This window comes from Ovis canadensis, chromosome 4 (genome assembly GCF_042477335.2).
Source record: "Ovis canadensis isolate MfBH-ARS-UI-01 breed Bighorn chromosome 4, ARS-UI_OviCan_v2, whole genome shotgun sequence".
Lineage (NCBI taxonomy): Eukaryota > Metazoa > Chordata > Mammalia > Artiodactyla > Bovidae > Ovis > Ovis canadensis.
Genome location: NC_091248.1, coordinates 112,682,427 through 112,704,286, shown reverse-complemented (window position 1 = coordinate 112,704,286; position 21,860 = coordinate 112,682,427). Strand labels below are relative to the sequence as shown.

At 40.9% G+C, this 21,860-nt stretch overlaps 1 protein-coding gene across 2 annotated transcripts in view; it reads right to left on the bottom strand.

Annotated features, from left to right (window-relative positions):
• EXOC4 (exocyst complex component 4) overlaps positions 1-21,860 on the bottom strand; it is a 798,914-nt gene that overhangs the window by 70,697 nt on the left and 706,357 nt on the right. The window contains exon 15 of one of the 2 annotated variants that reach the window (XM_069588401.1): positions 256-397. In XM_069588401.1, the coding sequence (XP_069444502.1) occupies positions 256-397 (142 nt within the window). The remainder of the gene's footprint in view (positions 1-255; positions 398-21,860) is intronic. The other variant, XM_069588402.1, reaches the window with a different exon arrangement.

Below are 21,860 nucleotides of genomic sequence, written 5' to 3'. Positions count from 1 at the left end.
AACCCATATAGATATTCTGATCCAGACCATTTCTGATGTCATGGGCCATGCAAACTCCAAACCACCATATTCACAATCCATCATGTACTTAAAAACTAACAGTGACTGAATAACACTAAAAATCACTTTCAGTATCAGCAAAGAACAACATCCATAATACGAACAAAAATGGATGGTGACACTCCGTGGAAAGAAGTGAGTGATTTATGACCCACAGTGCATTTAAATCAAGAAGTCTTGTACTTGAAGTCATACCTGACTTCCAGGTGTAGGACCAGCAAGCAGCGGTCAGCCATATCCTGGAAAGACTTGGCAAGTTCGCTCAGCGTCTGCATAATCTGCTCTGACACTGGAGGGAGATCAACGTTCACATGGTTATCTGGAGCAGGAGACAGATCTGCAGAAAGAGGTGAGGACGAAACACCCATCATTTCATTAGACGCCTGCAGAGATATTTCAAAATGACATATGATTTTGTTGTTCATCATGTTGTTTTTATCAATTTGGCTAATGCTAGTGTTGGCAGCATCAGACATTCAAGACAAGATAGACTATTTCTGTATTTGATTAAACATACAAGCCCAGAGGATTGTCTTGCATCAATTCACAGAATGACAGAAACAGAAACTCAGATTTGGAAGTGAATTCAGTCATCTGGCCCAACCATGTGGTCTATGCTTGTGTTATTTGTACATCTTCACGTGGCTGTTCAGCTCCTGGTTGCACACCCAGGAGCATTTGGTTGCATACAAATGTTTGTGACAGGAAGGCTAGCTAGGCTAGGTTGTGTACACTCAGTTGTGCTTGACTCTCTTGGACTGTAGCCCGCCGGGCTCCTCTGTCCATGGAATTTTCCAAGAGAGAATACTGCAGTGGGTTTCCATTTCCATTTCCCAATCCAGGGATCAAACTTAGGGATCAAGATGCTTCTCCTGAATCTTCTGCATTGGCAGACAGACTCTTTACCCCTGTGCCACCTGGGAAGCCCTGGTGAAGGGAAACTCAATACCTTTTGTGACAGCCTATTCCGTCTAAGAAAGATATGGCCATCTTAGGTCAATCTGTATCTGTTGTCATGGACTTCTAATCATTGGCTCTGGTTCTACCAACTTAACAATCATTCTTACAAGTGTCAGTATTTCAAATACTAAAAATCCCTCTTCTGTCTTCCTTGAGCTCTTCTCTTTTTGGGGGCTAAATATTCCCAGATTTTCAACTATTCTTCAAATAATAAAACTGAGCCATTTTATAATTCTCATAGTTCACCAAAAAAACATTCCAATTGTCTATTTCCTTTGAAACGGGGGACTCAGAACCAAACATAATAAATACTACAGAGTGGTCTGACCTGTCTAGAGAGAATGATCAACTCTCAAGTTCTAGAAGCCATGCTCCTTGTGTGAAGCCTAAAATCTCCTAGGGTGGGGGGCAGGAAGTAGTGTGCCGCAATTTCCTTTAACTCATATCAAGCTTACTTACAATCAGCTAAAATTCATAAAAAGGTCTTTTGGAAAATTTGATAAACCTAACTTCTCTCACTCTCCCAAGTAACTGATAAAACATTTAATAGCATTTGGTATTTTTCATCAGCAAAATACTAAACAAAAATGTGAGCTGTGTTTCCTTATGTCTAGACTTCTGTTGCGTAAACAGTTCCCCACAGTTTCTCAAACATCACCAAGAAGAATTTGGCAATTTCATTCAAAAGTTCTCCGAGTTCTCTAGAGCCTCAAAAGCTGGCCTTGAGTTCAGTTTCTGTTACTTACTTACTTACTGTGACCAAGAGCTAATGACTTAAATTCTGTCCACCTCAGTTTCTTGTGTAAAAGGGGGATCTGTACCTACAGAATGTTGCTGGGAACTTTGAATAGTTTACAGTTGTTGGGAGTATTGAATGGGTTAATGTAGTTAAAATATTGATACTTAGGACAACAGCACAGAAAACTCACTCAATATTAATATAAATAATAAACACAAGCAATATTAATTTTAATATTAAGAATTATCCTGCAACATGTGGTTTCCCCAGACTAAGAGTTCTAAGCTTAATTATAGCAACAAGGTACTTAATAGATAAAGCCATCCACCTTGAGGTTCAATTTCCATTGATCAGTATCTTCTGCTTTTCCATGTGAAAATTCTCTTCCTCAGAGGATGAAATGTTTGGAAGAAGAGCTCCCTGGCCGTAGGGGCCATGAGACTTGGCGAGGCACGCTGTCTAACTTGGAAGGTGTCTGCCATGCGGAGCAGGGCGTCAACACCTGTAGTGGAAAGTGTAACTGCAGCTGTGCGCTTCAGTGCTGCATCTGTTCCTAGACTCAGCCAAGCATGGAGACGAGCCCAGAGAGACAGTCAAGGCTTAAAAGGCTAAGTTCTCCTTTGTGGAAGCAGATTTCAATAAATTAAAATATGGTAAACACACTAAAAAAGAATTTTGTTTAAGGGAATGGATGTGTAAGGAGGAAGGAAACACAGTGATGGAGATTTAAAATTATTACCAGCCTTGGCATTATCTGAGATGTTCACTGACTTGGTCTGCAGGACTGGAAGTAGACACTGCTTTTCCTCTCCAATGCTACCGTTTTTCAAGTTGTTTGATACAAGGTGAGATCACTGCCTTCATAACGTTTTCTTTTGGTAGACTGGGTGAAAGTAACTATAAGCAACAGTGTTCTAATATTTCAAGGCAATTAGGGCCTTTGAACCCTTAAATTCCTCTGTTGTGTGACATTGTGCCAGGAAGAGCAAAGCATATATCAATTAAAAAAAAAAAAAAAGGAGGAAATCAGACCTTCAGGAAATTGGGCTCATCGTCTAAACACACACATGTGTGTGTGCTCAGCTGTGTCCAACGCTACAACTCCATGGATTATAGCCCACCAGGCTCTGCTGTCCATGGGATTTTTCAGGCAAAAATACTGGAGTGCATTGCTATTTCCTACTCTAGGGGATCTTCCCGACCCAGGGATCAAACCAGCATTTCTTGTGTCTCTGAATTGGCAGGTGGATTCTTTACCAACTGCACCACCTAGGAATCCCTGTTCAAGGTCTAAGGTCCAAGGCTATACTAATCATTTTGGACAAATTTCACCAAGTTAAAAAATCTCCCTTTCTTCTTACAGAAATATGTAATTTCATCATGTGTAGCAGTTGACTACTTTCAAACTCTACAAATGTTAAAAAAAAAAAAATCCAAGTAGAGTAAGTTAACAGCCAGAGACGCAGTCTTGGTAAAACTTGCAATGAATGAGGTAGAAGTAGTTTATAACAGCAGCGCAACACTTTATATTTTGTGAAACTGTAATCGACAGCAAAAATAACATTTCAGTGAAGCAACTTTAAAAATGATGCCCAGGGCTCCACTGAAAAGCTGGTTTGAGAATTGAGCTCACTCAAACATATGAAGTTTTCTTAACAAGAAGGAATATATTGAGCAAAGAGATGCTGAGGATGGAAAAGAAAACATGAACAATTAACTATCTCTTAAATGTCAAATGGAAATCTACCAAAAAAAGCAAAGCTGACAGAATCTCCTTGGGAGATTACAGTCAAGACAGAGATTAGTTGACGCACGCACACACACACACACGCATGCATGTACACCTTTAGAGGCTCATGTCTGTATATTTATGTCGGGGATTACTCTTCTCATTGGCAGAGTCCACATATATTGGCCTTCAACAATATCCATACTTGATTATTTTATTAAGTATCCTAAAAGATGATGCTGTTAAAGTGCTGCACTAAATATGCCAGGAAATTTGGAAAACTCAGCAGTGGCCACAGGACAGAAAAAGGTCAGTTTTCATTCTAATCCCAAAGAATGGCAATGCCAAAGAATGTTCAAACTACCACACAATTCCACTCATTTCACATGTCAGCAAAGAAATGCTCAAAATCCTCCAAGCTAGGCTAAAACAGCACATGAACCAAGAACTTCCAGATGCACAAGCTGGATTTATAAAAGGCAGAGGAATCAGAGATCAGATTTCCAACATCGACTGGATCACTGAAAAAGCAAGATAATTTCCAAAAAAACATCTTCTGCTTCATTGCGCTCAAGTCTTTCACCGTGTGGTTCACAACAGACTGTGCAAAATTCTAAAAGAGACGGGAATACCAGACTACCTAACCTGCCTCTTGAGAAACCTGTATGCAGGTCAAGAAGCAACAGTTAGAACCACACACAGAACAACGGACTGGTTCCAAACTGGGAAAGGATTACATCAAGGCTGTATATTGTCACCCTGCTTATTTAATTTATACGCAAAATACATCATGAGAAACGCCAGGCTGGATGAAGCACAAGCTGGAATTAAAATTGCCAGGAGAAATATCAATAACCTCAGACATGCAGATGACACCACCCTTATACTAAAAAGTAAAGAGGAACTAAAGAGCCTGTTGATGAAGGTGAAAGAGGAGAGTGAAAAAGCTGGCTGAAAACTCAACATTGAGAAAACTAAGATCATGGCATCCAGTCCCATCACTTCATGGCAAATAGATGGGGAAAACAATGGAAACAGTGATAGATTTTATTTTCTTGGGCTACAAAATCACTGTAGATGGTGACTGCAGTCATGAAATTAAAAGATGCTTGCTCTTAGAAGAAAAGCTATGACCAACCTAGACAGCATAATAAAAAGCAGAGATATTACTTTACTGACAAAGGCCCATCTAGTCAAAGCTATGGTTTTTCCAGTAGTCATGTATGGATGTGAGAGGTGGACCATAAAGAAGGCTGAGTGTCAAAGAATAGATGCTTTTGAACTGTGGAGTTGGAGAAGACTGTTGAGAATCCCTTGGACTGCAAGGAGATCAAACCAGTCAATCCTAAAGGAAATCAATCTTGAATATTCATTGGAAGGACTGATGTGCTGAGGCCTAAGCTGCAGTACTTTGGCCACTTGATGTGAAGAGCTGACTCACTGGAAAAGACTCTGATGCTGGGAAAGTTTGAAGGCAGAGGAGAAGGGGATGACAGAGGACCAAATAGTTGGCTGGCATCACTGACTCAATGGATATGAGTTTGAGCAAGCTCCAGGAGATGGTGAAGGACAGGGAAGCCTGGCGTGCTGCAGTCCATGGGGTCACAAAGTGTAGGACAGGACTGAGTGACTGAACAACAACAACAATTTTATTAAGATATGCACTTTGAGCTGCTTTTCTAATATATCACATCATTCAAAACATCCTTGTTCCTCTTACAACCATTGCATAAAAGCAGGCATCTTTGAGATTCCTTAGCATTTGTGGCCACATGACTGTGGCTTTCTGTACTAAACTGATTTGTTTACATGAGGAAACTAAAGCATGGTCTTTGAGAGAGCTACTGCTTGCTAGGTGAATGAACAGACGTTGCCAGTTCTCTCTTGCTCATTCCTCAGTAGACTCTGAGAAGCTGAATGTCTTCATTCACAGTTTTGCTTGTGGCTGGTAGTGGCCATATGCCACTGTCTGGCCAATGACCCTCTAGGCTGATTCTTAACTAACTCTAGGCTAATTCTATGACACATTTTTTTTTGATGGGAAAACCAAAGTACAGATGGCTGTCCCTAGAATTTTCTGGATTTTACCCCCCTGAAAGTCTTCATTATCACCTGTCAATCTTTCACTAGTGCTTGGCCATATCCTTGCCCTTTCTAAACAACTTTCCCAAATTCACGCTGCTCTCCCCAGGCCTTTTGTCCTTCTTGCTGTTAACTCTTCTCTTGAGGACCTCAGATTCTTACTGAGATCTCAAAAGAACTATCAACATTTGCTTTCTCCATAGTTGTGCCTTCTATTAACTCTCCCATGTGCCTTAATCTGACTTCTGTCTTCACATCTTTATTAGGTAATTATTCTGATAATAGTTGCCTATGGTATCCTAATTGCCAAATCCACTAGGTGCTACCCACAGAAAGGCTCTCTGCTATATTCCATAGGACTGGCCACTTCCTTTTTGAATTCTGATTTCTTTTGGCTTGGATGGCACCAAAATTCTCTGGCTGTCCTTTCACCTCTCTGCCATTACCTTAATAATTTCCTTCACTGGATTCTCTTTAGCACACCCATAAAAAGCTGGAGTTCCCAGGGACTTTTTCTCTACTGGTCTCCCTTGCTTGTCATTCTATATGGTTCTCTTTGAGTGAACACATCAATTTTCATGGCTTTTGCTATTATCTAGGGCTTCCAAGGGATGGTGCTAGTGGTAAAGAATTCATCTGCCAATGTAGGAGATGTTAAGAGACACGGATTTGATCCCTGGATCTGGAAGATCTAGGAACTGCTGATTCCTAAACTTTATTTGATCAACTGTTACCAAGCTATCTTTACCTGTAGATCCCACAAGCCTCTCAAATGCAGTATGTTCAAACTAAACTCTTCAGCATCTGCTCTTTATCCTGAATTCCTTTTCTATCAGTGGTATATAAATCTAGGAATCTCAGTTGCAAACATGAGAGTAATCTTTGAATGTCTCCTTTCCTTTCCCTCACTCTCCTCGGCAAAGATTAATTTCTGCCAACTTTATTCCCTAAATGTTTCCTTAATATATTGTCTTTTTTATATATCTGCTCACTTCCTTGGTGAAGCCTTCATCTCTTCCATGGATTACTGTAACAGTCTCCTGAGTGACGTCTTTGCCTCATGCCTGGCTCTACTTTACATCATTACTCCATATTTAACTAATTAAATATGAGTTAGATCAATGGAGTTATTTATCTAAGATATAAAATTTGACTATGTCATTAAGAATTACTTGTAAAAACATCAGTGTTTCCCACTGCTTATATGATGAAGCTTCTTAGAAAGGCTTTCCATGGTTTTTGTTTTCTGCCCAACACTTCAGTTTTCTCCATCTTTCACCACTTTCTCCTTTTTCTCAAACTTCTCCCTACCCCAGCTCTGGCCCTTTGACTTGCTACCCTTTTAAAGCAAATTCCCTAAACACATCATGGCGGTTAATGATTCTGTATCTTTGATGGTTCTTATTCCTCTTTCTGAAATAGTCATGATTCCTGGCAGGGTCACTGGTTCCTCTGGTTATGTTTTTCACACAGTTCTATTAGCTATCATATGCTGTTTATCATCTGTTTATCAGTATGTATGCCTACCAGATCATTAACTCCTTCCAGTAAGGGATTTTATACACACACACCCCTATTTTCAAGGCCAGCAGAATAATAGCAGACATTACAGGAGCTCAGTTCCTGATTTTTCAAAAAGAACAAATGATTTAACTGACCAATATAACATGACAAATAATTCACATAATAACAGATTGATAAAGATCAGGCAGGAGATGAAATGACTTGGCATTTACAACTAACTTTCGCTTTAGTTTCTTGAGTGTATCCAACGAACAAAGTAAAGACAGGGAAGTCATTTATTATAGCTAATTTCCTGGGCTGTCAAGGAATCTTGCATATGTATAGTATAAAGCAATTCTGGTCAATCCCTACAGTCAAAGCACTTAAGAAAACAACAACAAAAAACTGCACTGCCTTCAGAAGTCACCTTGATTTCACGAGTCCACCTTCCTACAGCCGAGACTTGAGGGTCTATATTTCCTACGGACATACAATCCCTAGCATATCAAATACTCAGCATCTCTCAAGGAAAGGCATATACTAACTGTCATGGAGAAGCAATCAGTCTAGGACATTAGGATGTCTCAAGTGGTTCCACATCCTAATATTAACCAGACTGAAATCTGTTTAGGTCTTAAAATTAGTCAAAATTGAACTCATTCAGACCCAGAAGAGCATCTGTTTTCAAGGATGCAGCTGCTACACTTTCAATGGCAACTTACTGTGACTTCTTTAATTGACTCATGCGAGCATGTCCTTGGGCATCTGCAATATTATCTCAAATTGTTGCCATATTAGCTTAGACTAGTATCAGCTGTCATGAAAGTGATAAATTGAATAGGGAAAGATAGTTACAGCAGGAAAAGGAAGGTTAACTGTGAATTCAAACTTTTTAGAAGAGAGAAAAAGATGATGAAAAATGATCCTATGAGATATCTCACTGGAAAACAGTGTAGAAGATAAAATTTTGGCATAATTGTTATTTCTGACCCCTCTTTCTATTTGTACAGATACCACAAAATGATCTCTGCTTGAACATGGAATAAAATTATTTAATTATCAATCTTCAGTTTTCCTATTTAGAAAATTGTAACAGGACCTTCCTAACTCCTGGTGCAATGTATTATTAGATTTTGCAAATAATTTTGAGATGCTGTCATCTGGCATACATTGTAAAAAAATAAAATTAAGGATGCTGATCAGCCTGTGACATCAAGAACTCCTGGGGTTTACAGAGTTAACAGGGGCTGCAACAGGAGATCCCCATCTAACCTATTTTTTTCTCCTTAAATATCTGTGGGACATACTAATACTACTGTCAAGCCCAATGCTACAGTAGGATTTAAAAATGTCTTACACTATAATACCCCAGGTCCAAGTTGAACTTCTAATGCCAGTGAGCTCTATCCTCAGCTTTCTTAACGTCTCTATACCACTATCCCTACTTTTCATTCCCTTAAATTATTTGCAACACATGCATGCTAAGCTTCCTCCACCCCAGTGCTCTGTATACAGTAGGAACTTTTAAAGTATTCTTAAATATATTACTTCCCTATTTATGAAACCTACAGGCTTCTGGGATGGACAGGTGATCTTCACATGCTAAAGGGTCTACTGTCTTATTAGCATCTATGTTGAATCTTCTTAGCATAGGGATGTTCTTCCTCCTTAATTAAGTCACTTACTCCAAGCTAACATTTCATGGTGACTCTTCTGAACACTCTTTCTCTTTCTTGAAACCTATTTTAATACCTAGCTTCTCTTTGTCAATAGTCCTAGCTTTAACCCCTATTATTAAGTCATATAGTCACTTTCTCCCATCCTCTAACGACTCAAGTTTTAAGTTCTTTTCAATGTAAGAATGGGCCTTATCTAAGAAACATGTCTGCTAGGCTCTCTCCATTTTACTTCTTAAAGCACTGGTTCTCCTGTCCCCAAACAACAACTACCTCTTTTCAGCCCTGATACCTTTAGAAATTTGGGGTTTAAACTAGCAAAGTCAATTGACACTGAAAAGCAAAATACGCTGATGCAAACTGCTCCTTGACCTAAAAAAATTGTGACTGTGAAGTACAGGGACGCACTGTGCATCAGTCAGATCAGACTGTATGCACATGGACACTTATGTGTATAACCTGCTTTGGAAATACAGCCTGCTCCATGAGACATCACACTCAACCCAGGAATCCTTCCGTATCTCAAAGCCATGCAAGAAGAATGCTAAGCCTTTTCACTGCTGCTTCTGGAAGGGAGCTCTCTCTCATCTACCCTTTTGGGGGAAGAAGGGCAAATAAAAGAGACTTTTTAAAACTGGAACAGGGAAAAGTGAAAAAAATCATTATCAGGAAGGAAAAAGAACTTAAGAATGGGGGGAGGTGAAGGATGAGGGGAAGGTGTTTTACTTATACTTGTTTTTTGGGGTGTAACCTCCTAATTGATAGTAAGTTCATGATCAAAAGAATGCTTCCAGTGACTATAGGAAGCAGGGACCTACTTTCTTTTCTGTGGTACTGTTTTTTTCTTTTAAAAGCTTATTTAATTGACGGATAATTGCTTTACAGAATTGTGTTTGGATAATTGCTTTACAGAATAGTGTTGGTTTCTGCCAAACATCAACATGAGTCAGCCATGGTGGTGGTGGTTGGTGGTTTAGTTTCTAAGTCATGCCTGACTCTTGAGACACCATGGACTGTAGCCCGCCAGGCTCCCCTGTCCATGGGGTTCTCTAGGCAAGAATACTGGAGTGGGCTGCCATTTCCTTCTCCAGGGCATCTTCCTGACCCAGGGATGGAACTGGGTCTCCTGCACTGCCAGCAGTTTCTTTACTGACTGAGCCAGCAGGGAAGCCCAAGGATGCATATGTCTCCCCCTCGTGAACCCCCTTCCCATCCGACCCCTCTAGGTTGTTGCAGAGCCCTGATGTGAGTTTCCTGAGTCATACAGCAAGTTTCCACTGGCTATCTATTATACATATTGCAGTGTAAGCTTCCACGTTACTCGCTCCATACATCTCCCCTTCTCATTCCTCCCCCTGCCGCTGAGTCCGTAAGTCTGTTCTCTCTGTCCGTGTCTCCACTGCTGCCCTGCAAACAATTTCAGTTGTGGTACTGTTTTTTAATGATCATGTGTTACATCTTTTCTCTCTATTAATCATAAGACAATGGGCAATATAAATTCTTAGTGTTTTTTGGAACTTCTCCCTCTTACTTCCCTCTCTCTTCTCTGAAATGTCGGACAGTCCCCTAACTATAGAACTCTTTGGGGCTGAAAAAATATGCCTGTCCCACTCACTGCCAACCCAATGTCCCAGATGTTCAATAACAGAATGTATTATGATAAGGCAAAAACCAAACCAAACCAAAACCCAAACCAAAAGAATCCAAAGACCAAATTTATAAAGAACTTGTACTTTTGCCATTTGCAACAACTTGGATGGACCTAGAGATTTTCTTACTAGGTGAAGTGAGTCAATGACAAATATGATATCACCTATATGTGGGATCTGAAAATATTACACAAATGAATTCATTTATAAAACAGAAATAGACTCACAGGCATGGAAAACAAACTTATGGTTACCAAAGGGGAAATGGGGGGGAGGGATAAATTAGGAATTTGGGATTAATAGATACACACTATTATATATAAAATAGGTAAATAGGTCCTGTTGTATAGCACAGGGAACTATAGTGAGTATCTTATAATAAACTATAATGGAAATGAATGTGAAAAAGAATATACTCACACATATACACACACGTGTATGTATGTATGGCTGAAATAATCTGCTGTACACCAGAAACGAACACAGCATTGTAAACTGACCATATTTTAATTAAAAAAACCCACGCATTTAATTTTAAGGATGATGCTCAAGAGTAATCTTCATCTCAATGAAAACAAACTCTTTTTCTACTGCTTCCAAAAGGAGTAACATTTATTCTTTCACTTTTTATTACCTCTAGAAGACATTTCTCAACAATCCTAAACCATGTTTTCCTCCTCTCTTCATAGAGTTGCTGTGAGAATAAAATGGGGAATGTGGTCCCTAACACAGGGCCTGCTACAGAGCTAGGGATCACCCTCTGAACTCCAGTAACTCTCGGCTTCCTCCTTCTAGCCTCAACACTTCCATCTCGAGCTGTATTTGCCTACAGAATGGCTAGTGGATTGTGAGATGTATGACAAAAGAGGCAATAACTTATTTCTGCTGGCATCTCCTATAGCTCTTCTTTACACTCAGCAATAATGCCTATTCAATTTAATCTTCAAGTGAAGGACCACAGAATTCCACAAACTTTTTCTCCCATTATATTAACATCTTCGCAATGACATTAACCTAATGTCTTCCAAACAGTTCATTGGCCTGTGACGTTATTCTTTTTCAGGGTAAGAAATTAAAGCTCTGGAAAGCCTATGAGTGTTTGAAATTGCAAAATTATGCCAAATACTGACCTATATAGGGAAAAGAAAGGAGACTGGTGTAAGACCCAACGTGAAGAGCAAATCAAAAATAAGAACCAAGGTACAAAAAAAAAAAAAAAAAAAAGCTGTTTCCTTGGGCTACCACGGGAGAAGAGGCCAATTCTGAGCCAACGGTTTACAGTACACACCGCCTGGTTCCATAGCAGGAAAATCACATCTGGTTTCTCATGACACAATGCTTGATGGTCACAAGCCTGAACAAGCCTTGGTCCTTCATTACACGGAGCTCCATGCAGTGCAAACAACACACACACATGGTCTTTACACATTGGGACAATGACAGAACAGACCTCAGTCTCTTTCAGTCCTGGGGGCAAAACATTAAGATTGACTTTCCTTTCATTCCAAATAATCCTCCCCCAGGCTTGGTAAAAAACCTAATCATCTACTAAAAACGAGTGTGGTTTGGCTCATTCAGGTCCTGCCAGAAAGGAAAGAGAAAGGGGGGAAACGAGTTAATGAATAGCTTCCATTCTTCTGTTGAAAAAGGCTCTACTGCAGAGCTATCTTAGATTTCCATGGACTTTGTAAGCCTTCTGTTAATCCCTGCATCATAGAGCATCTTAAAATGTTAGTAACTACTTAACAAGAGAGTGTAGGTGAAAAAAACAACACAGATTTGAGTTTTAACAGAATTATAGAGGCAAAAATATTTTATGGCAAAGAGATAAAGTTTATCCATGTGTTCAAACAGGATCCCTCCAGCTTTGCATTTGTAAATCTTCCAAAGAGCCTCAGGGGATGGCTTATTCACTGGCTAAATTAGAAACATATAGGTCGATTTACAAACGGTGAAACTGAACCAAAGAGAAATAAAGCTTAGATCCCAATATGACAGCAAAAACCCCAAACCCAAAAAACAAACAAAAAAATGTTCCACAAATAAAGATAAAACTAGAAAGTCCCATATGGAGTCTCTCTTCTTTTAAATGTTTTCTTGTTGTCTTTTTTTTTTCCCACGAGTTTCCTATTCAGGCAGCGACATCATTCAAAAATTTGGGCCAAGCTGAAAAATAATCATCATCTTTTGATGGACAGCAAGTATAATCTCACTTTTATCTTTGCAGACCCAGCATATAATGTAGTTTCTGGAATCAGCCATCAAGTATCAAGTTCAATGAACAAGATGGTACCCTTTGGAGACAGACAAATCTGAGTTCAAATTCTCATATACCATTTGGGTGAACTTCTCCATATCAGATTCTCTACTTGTAAAAGAGAATCCTCATACCTTCCTCATGAGATTCTTAATAGTAAATGAGAAAATATATAAACACTTAGAATAGTTTATATATTAAGAATAGTCCTTAATATATGGTGATTCCTGTTGTGCATGTTAGTCACTCAGCTGTGCCCAACTCTTTATGACCCCATGCCTGTAGCCTGCCAGGCTCCTCTGTCCATGGAATTCTCCAGGCAAGAATACTGGAGTGCACTGCCATTCCCTTCTCCAGGGGATCTTTCTGACCCAGGGACTGAACCCACATCTCCTGCACTGCAGGCAGATTCTTTACTGTTTGAGCCACCAGGGAAGCAAATCAATTACTATTACCACCGCTGCTAAACTATTATATATTTAATAAAGATGTGCTGAATGAAAAAAATGACAAAAACTCAGTATCCTTCTCCTTTATCTATAGCTTCAGGTAAAGGAACAATTCAACTAGCTTTATACATTTAATAAACTCCAATACTATGGGCCACCTGATGCGAAGAACTGACTCATTTGAAAAGACCCTGATGCTGGCAAAGATTGAAGGTGGGAAGAGAAAGGGACGACAGAGAATGAGATGGTTGAATGACATCACCGACTCAATGGACATGAGTTTGAGTAAGCTTGGGGTGCTGGTGATGGACAGGGAGGCCTGGTGTGCTGCAGTCCATGGGGTAGCAAGCAGTCGGATATGACTGAGTGACTGGACTGAACCGAACTGATACATTTAATGCCAAAATCTGATGAGCTACTGTCATTGTAGAGAAAATAGGTAAAATTATAAGCACTGGTCACTCTGATCCTATTGCTATGTGGAAAACACACGGACAACTGACTTAACTGCAAGACACAGTTGACTCAGCCACCAAGCGCACAATCACCAAGACTAGCTGCGTCGCTGATGACAGCTCCCTAGGAAGGAGGCTGGAAGTAAGATATACAGAGAGAAGCAACTCGCTAACACACAGTGCAGTTTGCAGGTGTAAATCTTGCTAAGAGTATTTCTACTCTGTGAGGATAAATGTGGCCACTTTCCTAGGATGGGGTAAAGATAACAGTTCAGTAGTTCCCCTTTAATTTCTCTTGTGTCAGATACTCCCTGTGCAGGCTAAAATGATGAATGGATGCCATGTACCTACTGACTAATGCCTTGTGAAGGTTCATAATACACAGCCATATTTCAGTCATTATGCATTAGTAACACATGAATACTGTTCACGCACCCATTCCAGTCTTGCCACATAATTCCTAGGATGATTAACAGTTCAAGGAGATGCTTTCAGAATCAACTTTCTAAAAACCAAAAGAATAATCTGTTTTTATGACCATTAAGGATAAGCTATATAGAGAAGTAATCATTTATCAGGTCATCATATAATTTCAGGATACTGTCTGAAAATCTAAATCATTTTATTTTACTAAGTAAAAGAATATGGTTCTCATATTAATTGTAAACTTGATTTTTCTAGCTACCACAACATTTCTTACATTTCTTTGGGGTTGACTACCTATGTTTAGCCTCAGTAAGTAGTGGTTAAATTCTGACTCAACCACTTGACTCAATTCAGCTGAATAACCGTGGGCAAACTGTGAAAACTCTGAGTCAGTGCAGTTACTGTTTCAGCCTCCAAAGGACACTGTAAGGATTCAATGATATAAAATACATAAAACTTTCATAACAATGTTCAGTATATAGTAAGTGCTCAGTAAATCTAAGTGATTATTGTTGGACTTCAAGAAGGAACCCCGAAAGAGTGAAATTCCTAGACGCATATCTTTACTCATCAAGACAAAGTATGTGTTAGTTGCTCAGGTGTCCAACTCTTTGCAACCCCATGGACTGTAGCCTGCCAGGCTCCTCTGTCCAGGGAATTCTCCAGGCAAGAATACTGGAGTGGGTAGCCAGTCCCTTCGCCAGGGGATCTTCCTGACCCAGGGGTTGAACCTGGGTTACCTGCATTGCAGGCAGATTCCTTACCATCTGAGCCACCAGGGAAGCGCTTGCAGAAACTAGACATCTGTAGGCTTAGTTGTACCTGTGGCTAAGGGACAGAAAGGAAATGACATGTTGAGATAGTAAGACATTCAAACTGTATCAGCTCATGACATTTTTGACCTTCAAATAAGAAACTGCCAACGTCTGAGAACATAGCAAAATTCTCTCAAAGTTCAAATCGGTGGAGACGTGTAGGAGGAAAAAGGGATTAGGGTGGCAGGCTTAAATTTGATCTTTTTACCCACAAAAAGGGGGAGAATGATTTTCCCCAGAGTTGCAAATCCAATAAAAGGTGGCCTTTTAGGCAAGAGGAGGTGGGAGTTTGGTGGGAAAGCATGGAATGACTCTCAGCAGCAGTGTGGGAGAAGATCAAGCAGTGTTTCTCACCTTATTTTGAAGGGGAAATGACAGGGATCTCTCTTTTCAAGACAAGTATGTCCCTAGTGCTTGATTCTATAGCCAAGTGAACTTGGGTGTTATCTTAGGACTTCAAACGGATGTTCAACAAAGCTTTGAAACTGTGTTTTTGAGAGATCAGGTCTGCCTTACTCAACTGGGTCTGAAAGGTCATATTTATATTTTGAATCAGCATTTATTTCATGGTTACAGTTTATTTCCCCTTCTACCAAAGACATTATGAGGAGACAGAAGAAACACACTGGAGTGTGTATCCCTGTGGCACAGATAAGCGAGCAATGATGATGAACCCACAGAGACTCTGAAATTTTGACCTGAAATGATAGGAACTGCGATTTCACTTGAAGAGACTGAAACTGCATTATAAATTATTTCAATATGCACATAAAGACAATGACAAGTCGGATCTTTTATTAAGGCTGACACAGCTGAATCGGGCTTATTTTGGAAAGATGGTTTTTCTATTTACCACCACGGGGGACTGGCTGTATTATTTGCTTTCTTAGGACTGTGTTCCATTTGATATCACCTGAGAATAAATTTACTGTAGAAAGTGAGGCGGGAAAATACCCAGTGCCCCTGTCTGTTGTTATCTTGACATCATCCCCAGTCCGTTTCCTGGAAGCACAGGAAGGACATTTTCCAACTCCCGGCCAGCAGGGTTTGGAGTTTAGATTCTGCTGGTGAGGGGCACTCCCCAAAGATGTGGAAGGTAAAAGGAAAGGGAGGGCATCCTGCCCTCCTTGCAGTGGGACAAAGATGCTCAGGCAGATGGCAAATAAGAGGCTCGTAGCAGCATCCAGAACTGCTCCCGCAACAGCCGCCTCCCTGCTGCGGGCAGGTGGAACCACTGGCGCAGTTCCTGTATCTCTTCATTTCCCCACATGCCACCTGCTAGTTCTCCTTGCTCTTTGCTTCCTTCCAACTAAGCCCTCTTAGCAACCTTTAAAACACTGAATTCCTTGTGTTAAATTCCCTCTTGCCTGAAATCCCTAAATAATGACTTCTGTTTTCCTGACTGAGCCTTGATGAATAAATACAACCTTCTACTCATATTTTTGAGCTATGATGACTCCAATCTCAGAGCACATTTGGAGTAGGAAGGAGTGGGATGAAGAGTCACCAAGAACCCCTGGGCTACCCTTGCAGGGCACATTGTAACCACTAGGGCAAGGATTCTCAAGATGTGCTCTACTGTAGCAGTCCTAATCTAATCTAATCTAATCTAAAGTTTTGCCCTCCTCCACCTTCATCAGAGAAGCTCCAATTTCACTCGTTACCTATTAAGGTTTGGCAGGACAAGCTTGCTGCTGGAATAGCTATTTGCAAACCACTGACCTTGAAGAGTTGGACCACAAAGAAGGCTGAGTGCCAAAGAATTGATGCTTTCGAATTGTGGTGCTGGAGACTCTTGAGAGTCATTTGGACTGCAAGGAGATCAAACCAGCCAATCCTAAAGGAAATCAACTTCATATATTCATTGGAAGGACTGATGCTAAAGCTGAAGCTCCAACACTTTGGCCACCTGATGCAAAGAGCTGACTCATTGGAAAAGACCCTGATGCCGGAAAAGACTGAAGGCAGGAGGAGAAGGGAATGACAGAGGATAAGGTGGTTGGATGGCATCACCAACTCGATGGACATGAGTGTGAGCAAATTCTGGGAGACAGTGGAACTCAGATGAGCTTGGCGTGCTACAGTCCAGGGGACTGCAAAGAGTTAGACATGACTTAGCAACTGAATGACAGTAAGAGCCCTTGAACAGGAAGGATCTGGTCACTAGCAAACAATGTCCCACTGCACTGCAACCTCCAGAGCCAGTCAAAGTAGGGACAAAGGCCAAATGTTTAAACTATGGCACAACTCCTACAGAATGGGGATAAGTGGCAGGAAGAGCTTTTTAAGTAACAGAAATGACATTTACTTGGGAACAAATAACTTGCTTTCTCTTTATCATTTTAGTAGGATCATTTTAGGGGTATTTACTGAGTAGTGAAAAAATTATACATTGCTCTCATTCTGACTAATGCACGCCAAGATTCCCTGGCAAAGCAGATTCAATCCTCCCTTAGAAAATGTTTCACAGAATCATTTTGCTGTCTAAATTTTCAGAAAACTACCATGGGTATTTCTGCCATTTTCTAAAGAAATCACAGATTGAAGATGTAGACTCCACAAAGTAGACTTCTTAACTTAGCGAGGTCACTCCGTCTGGAGCTGTTTTCAATGATTATATAAAAGCTCTGGCTTAACACTGAGGTATCCCCCAAATACTCCATGTCCCTGAGAATATTATACGTGCAGCTACTTCTGGGCTGTATACTTTGGATCACCAGCCCTTTGGTAACTAGGTTGAAGGCATGAAGTTTAGGAGAAATCACCTAGATACTGACCCATAAAGGCTTAGATCTCTTTGTTCATAGGCTATTCATCAGAACACCCACTTTTTTCCCCCCTATCCTGAGCCCCTCTCCTACCCCATCCCATCCCTCAGGGTCATCCCAGTGCACCAGCCCTGAGCACCCTGTCTCATGCAACGAACCTGGACTGGTGGTCTGTTTCACATATGATAATATACATGTTTCAATGCTATTCTCTCAAATCATCCCACCCTCGCCTTCTCCCACAGAGTCCAAAAGACTGTTCTCTACAGCTGTGTCTCTTTTGCTGTCTCACATATAGGGTTATCTTTACCATCTTTCTAAATTCCATATATATGTGTTCAATTCAGTTCAGTCACTCAGTCGTGTCCGACTTGTTGCGACCCCATGAATCGCAGCATGCCAGGCCTCCCTGTCCATCACCATCTCCCGGAGTTCACTCAGACTCACGTCCATCGAGTCAGTGATGCCATCCAGCCATCTCATCCTCTGTCGTCCCCTTCTCCTCCTGCCCCCAATCCCTCCCAGCATCAGAGTCTTTTCCAATGAGTCAACTCTTCGCATGAGGTGGCCAAAGTACTGGAGTTTCAGCTTCAGCTTCAGTCCTTCCAATGAACACCCAGGACTGATCTCCTTTAGGATGGACTGGTTCGATCTCCTTGCAGTCCAAGGGACTCTCAAGAGTCTTCTCCAACACCACAGTTCAAAAGCATCAATTCTTCAGTGCTCAGCCTTCTTCACAGCCCAACTCTCACATCCATACATGACCACTGGAAAAACCATAGCCTTGATTAGACGGACCTTTGTTGACAAATATCTCTGCTTTTGAATATGCTATCTAGGTTGGTCATAACTTTCCTTCCAAGGAGTAAGTGTCTTTTAATTTCATGGCTGCAATCACCATCTGCAGTGAGTTTGGAGCCCAAAAAAATAAAGTCTGACACTGTTTCCACTGTTTCCCCATTTATTTCCCATGAAGTGATGGGACCAGATGTCATGATCTTCGTTTTCTGAATGTTGAGCTTTAAGCCACCTTTTTCACTCTCCTCTTTCACTTTCATCAAGAGGCTTTTTAGTTCTTCTTCACTTTCTGCTATAAGGGAGGTGTCATCTGCATATCTGAGGTTATTGATATTTCTCCCAGCAATCTTGATTCCAGCTTGTGCTTCTTCCAACCCAGCGTTTCTCATGATGTACTCTGCCTAGAAGTTAAATAAGCAGGGTGACAATAGACAGCCTTGACATACTCCTTTTCCTATTTGGAACCAGTCTGTTGTTCCATGTCCAGTTCTAACTGTTGCTTCCTGACCTGCATATAGGTTTCTCAAGAGGCAGGTCAGGTGGTCTGGTATTCCCATCTCTATACTGACACTAGTGAAGTCACTCAGTCGTGTCCGACTCTTTGCAACCCCGTGGACTGTAGCCCACCAGGCTCCTCCCTCCATGGGATTCTCCAGGCAAGAGTACTGGAGTAGGTTGCCATTTCTTTCTCCAGGTGATCTTCCCTGACCCAGGGATTGAACCCGGGTGTCCCGCATTCCAGGCAGATGCTTTAACCTCTGAGCCACCAGGGAGCCCCTCCCATCTCTATATGTGTTAATATACTATATTGGTATTTTTCTTTCTGGCTTACTTCACTCTGTATAATAGGCTCCAGTTTCATCCACCTCATCAGAACTGATTCAAATGTTTTTAATGGCGGAGCAATATTCCATTGTGTGTATGTATCATAGCTTTCTTGTCCATTCGTCTGCTGATGGACATCTAGGTTGCTTCCATGTCCTGGCTATTATAAACAGTGCTGCGATGAACATTGGGGTACACGTGTCTCTTTCAGTTCTGGTTTCCTCGGTGTGTATGCCCATCTGTGGGATTGCTGAGTCATATGGCAGTTCTATTTCCAGTTTTTTAAGAATCTCCACACTGTTCTCCATAGTGGCTGTACTAGTTTGCATTCCCACCAACAGTGTCAGAGGGTTCCCTTTTCTCCACACCCTCTCCAGCATTTATTGTTTGCATACTTTTGGGTAGCAGCCATTCTGACTGGCGTGAGATGGTCCCTCATTGTGGTTTTGATTTGCATTTCTCTGATAATAAGTGATGTTGAGCATCTTTTCATGTGTTTTTTAGCCATCTGTATGTCTTTGGAGAAATGTCCGTTTCGTTCTTTGGCCCATTTTTTTATTGGGTCATTTACTTTTCTGGAATTGAGCTGCAGGAGTTGCTTGTATATTTTTGAGATTCATTCTTTGTCAGTTGCTTCGTTTGCTAGAACACCCACTTTTAAAAAGTGAGGAACATTTAAAAATTTTCCCATTTCCCCCTGTTGGACTAATAGAATTTCATTTTCGGAGAAATAACAATATGATAGTGGTAAATCTTGGTTTGATAAACACAGAGCTAAGTTGAAGAACATATTCACATCTATTTGGAAATTAAGCATATACGTTTGAGATTGTGGCTAGATTTGTCTTCTCTGCCCGCTAATACACAAAGACATGCACAGGGCCCCATTCTCTCCTCTACAGATCCTGTCCAGTATCTTTTGGTGGCCCTTGGGCAGCTATGATGCTCTTCTTTAACTCCTGTGAAACCACACTGACTCCTGGCACTCAACCTTTTCTAGGTGCCAACAATCATATCGGTTTTAGGCATCATTGTCAACTTCTTGTCTATGGTGTCTAGAATTTCTTTAACACTCACTGTTCTAAGAATTGGCAAGTCTGGGAATTCCCTTCTGTGGTAATTGCCAGGATGCTGTGCTTGCACTGCAGGGGGCACAGGTTCCATCCCTGGTTGGAGAACTAAGATCCCACATCCCACCTGGAGTGCCAAAAACATGAAAAGGCATATCTGCTGCAATCTGGTGTTCTGTCATATTTTACATGTTCCACATTTCCCTCAATTTCCTTAGACACCCCAAAGATAATGGGGTGCCAGATAACAAGATGCCATCTGATGCTTTTCTCACAACTGTCTTTTACCACGAGCTGTCCTGCCCTTTCGCCCTTTAGTCTGGAGAATAGTCCCTTCTCTAAGTAAGAAAGAAATAAAAGAGAAAGAGCAGTTGTGCTTTCTATTAATGACCTTCACCACTTTACCAACTGTGGGCGTATCCACTTCCTGTTTTCTGTGTCTGAACATCCTCAGTGTCTCAGGTATCAGCAGGTCATTCTGGGCTTTGTCTTCCTGACGCTTTACTGTGTGTCTGCTATGCGTGCATCAGAGAGCTCTCTGTGTGCTGTACAACCATGCGGTGGCCAAAAGCACAGATTGTAGAGGCAAGCTAAGTAAGTCCAAAGTCTGGTCCACCACTTCGTAATAGCTGCGTGTCCTTGATAATTAATAGCTGTGTGTACTCTTTAAAAAAAAATTATTTTTAAATATAAATTTATTTATTTTAATTGGAGGTTAATTACTTTACAATATTATACTGGTTTTGCCATACATCAAAATGAATCAGCCACAGGTATACATGTATTTCCCATCCTGAACCCCCCTCCCTTCTCCATCCTTCTGGGTCATCCCAGCACACCAGCCCCAAGCATCCAGTATCATGCATCGACCTGGACTGACGATTCGTTTCATATATGATATTATACATGTTTCAATGCCATTCTCCCAAATCATCCCACCCTCTCCCTCTCTTAAAAGTCTAATATTTTAGACTCTCCATATCTAAAATATTTCAATATCATGACAGTGTCTTCCAAATAAAATCCCCACTGGTCTTTGCTCCTATCTCCAGTTTCATGGTTTGTTGCTCCCCTACAGTGAACTTCGTGTTCCAGCCCTTTGGAATAAGTGAATTACTCTGAACTCACCATATTTTCTTCCACTTCATAGTCTTTTCTCCTCCCCTCCCCTTCCCTTCTTGGTTTCTCCTCCTAAAAGGCCCTTCTGTCTGGCTAATTACTATTTAATCATTTAAGCCTCAGATCAGCTGCTGCCTTCTCCAGAAAGCCTTCTCTGATATTTATATTCTCCTTTAAAATGTGTTCTTTATATATTCCCATAGTATGTTGTGTTTACCCCACAGGTGCCGAACCACAATATGGTATAATTACTTTCATGCCCATCTTTTCCATGACTTATAAATCCCCTGCAGGCTGAGGGTGGGTCGTGTTTATTCACGTCCTCAGGGCCCTACCACAGAGCCAGTACTCTGTTATTTGTTAAACCAAGTTGATCCATAAATATTTACTGAATGAATGAGTATCTTCCCTGATGGCCTCATGAGATAGCGCTTCACTGATCTAGTAAATTAAACAAGATAAATTTTCCATTTAGCCAAT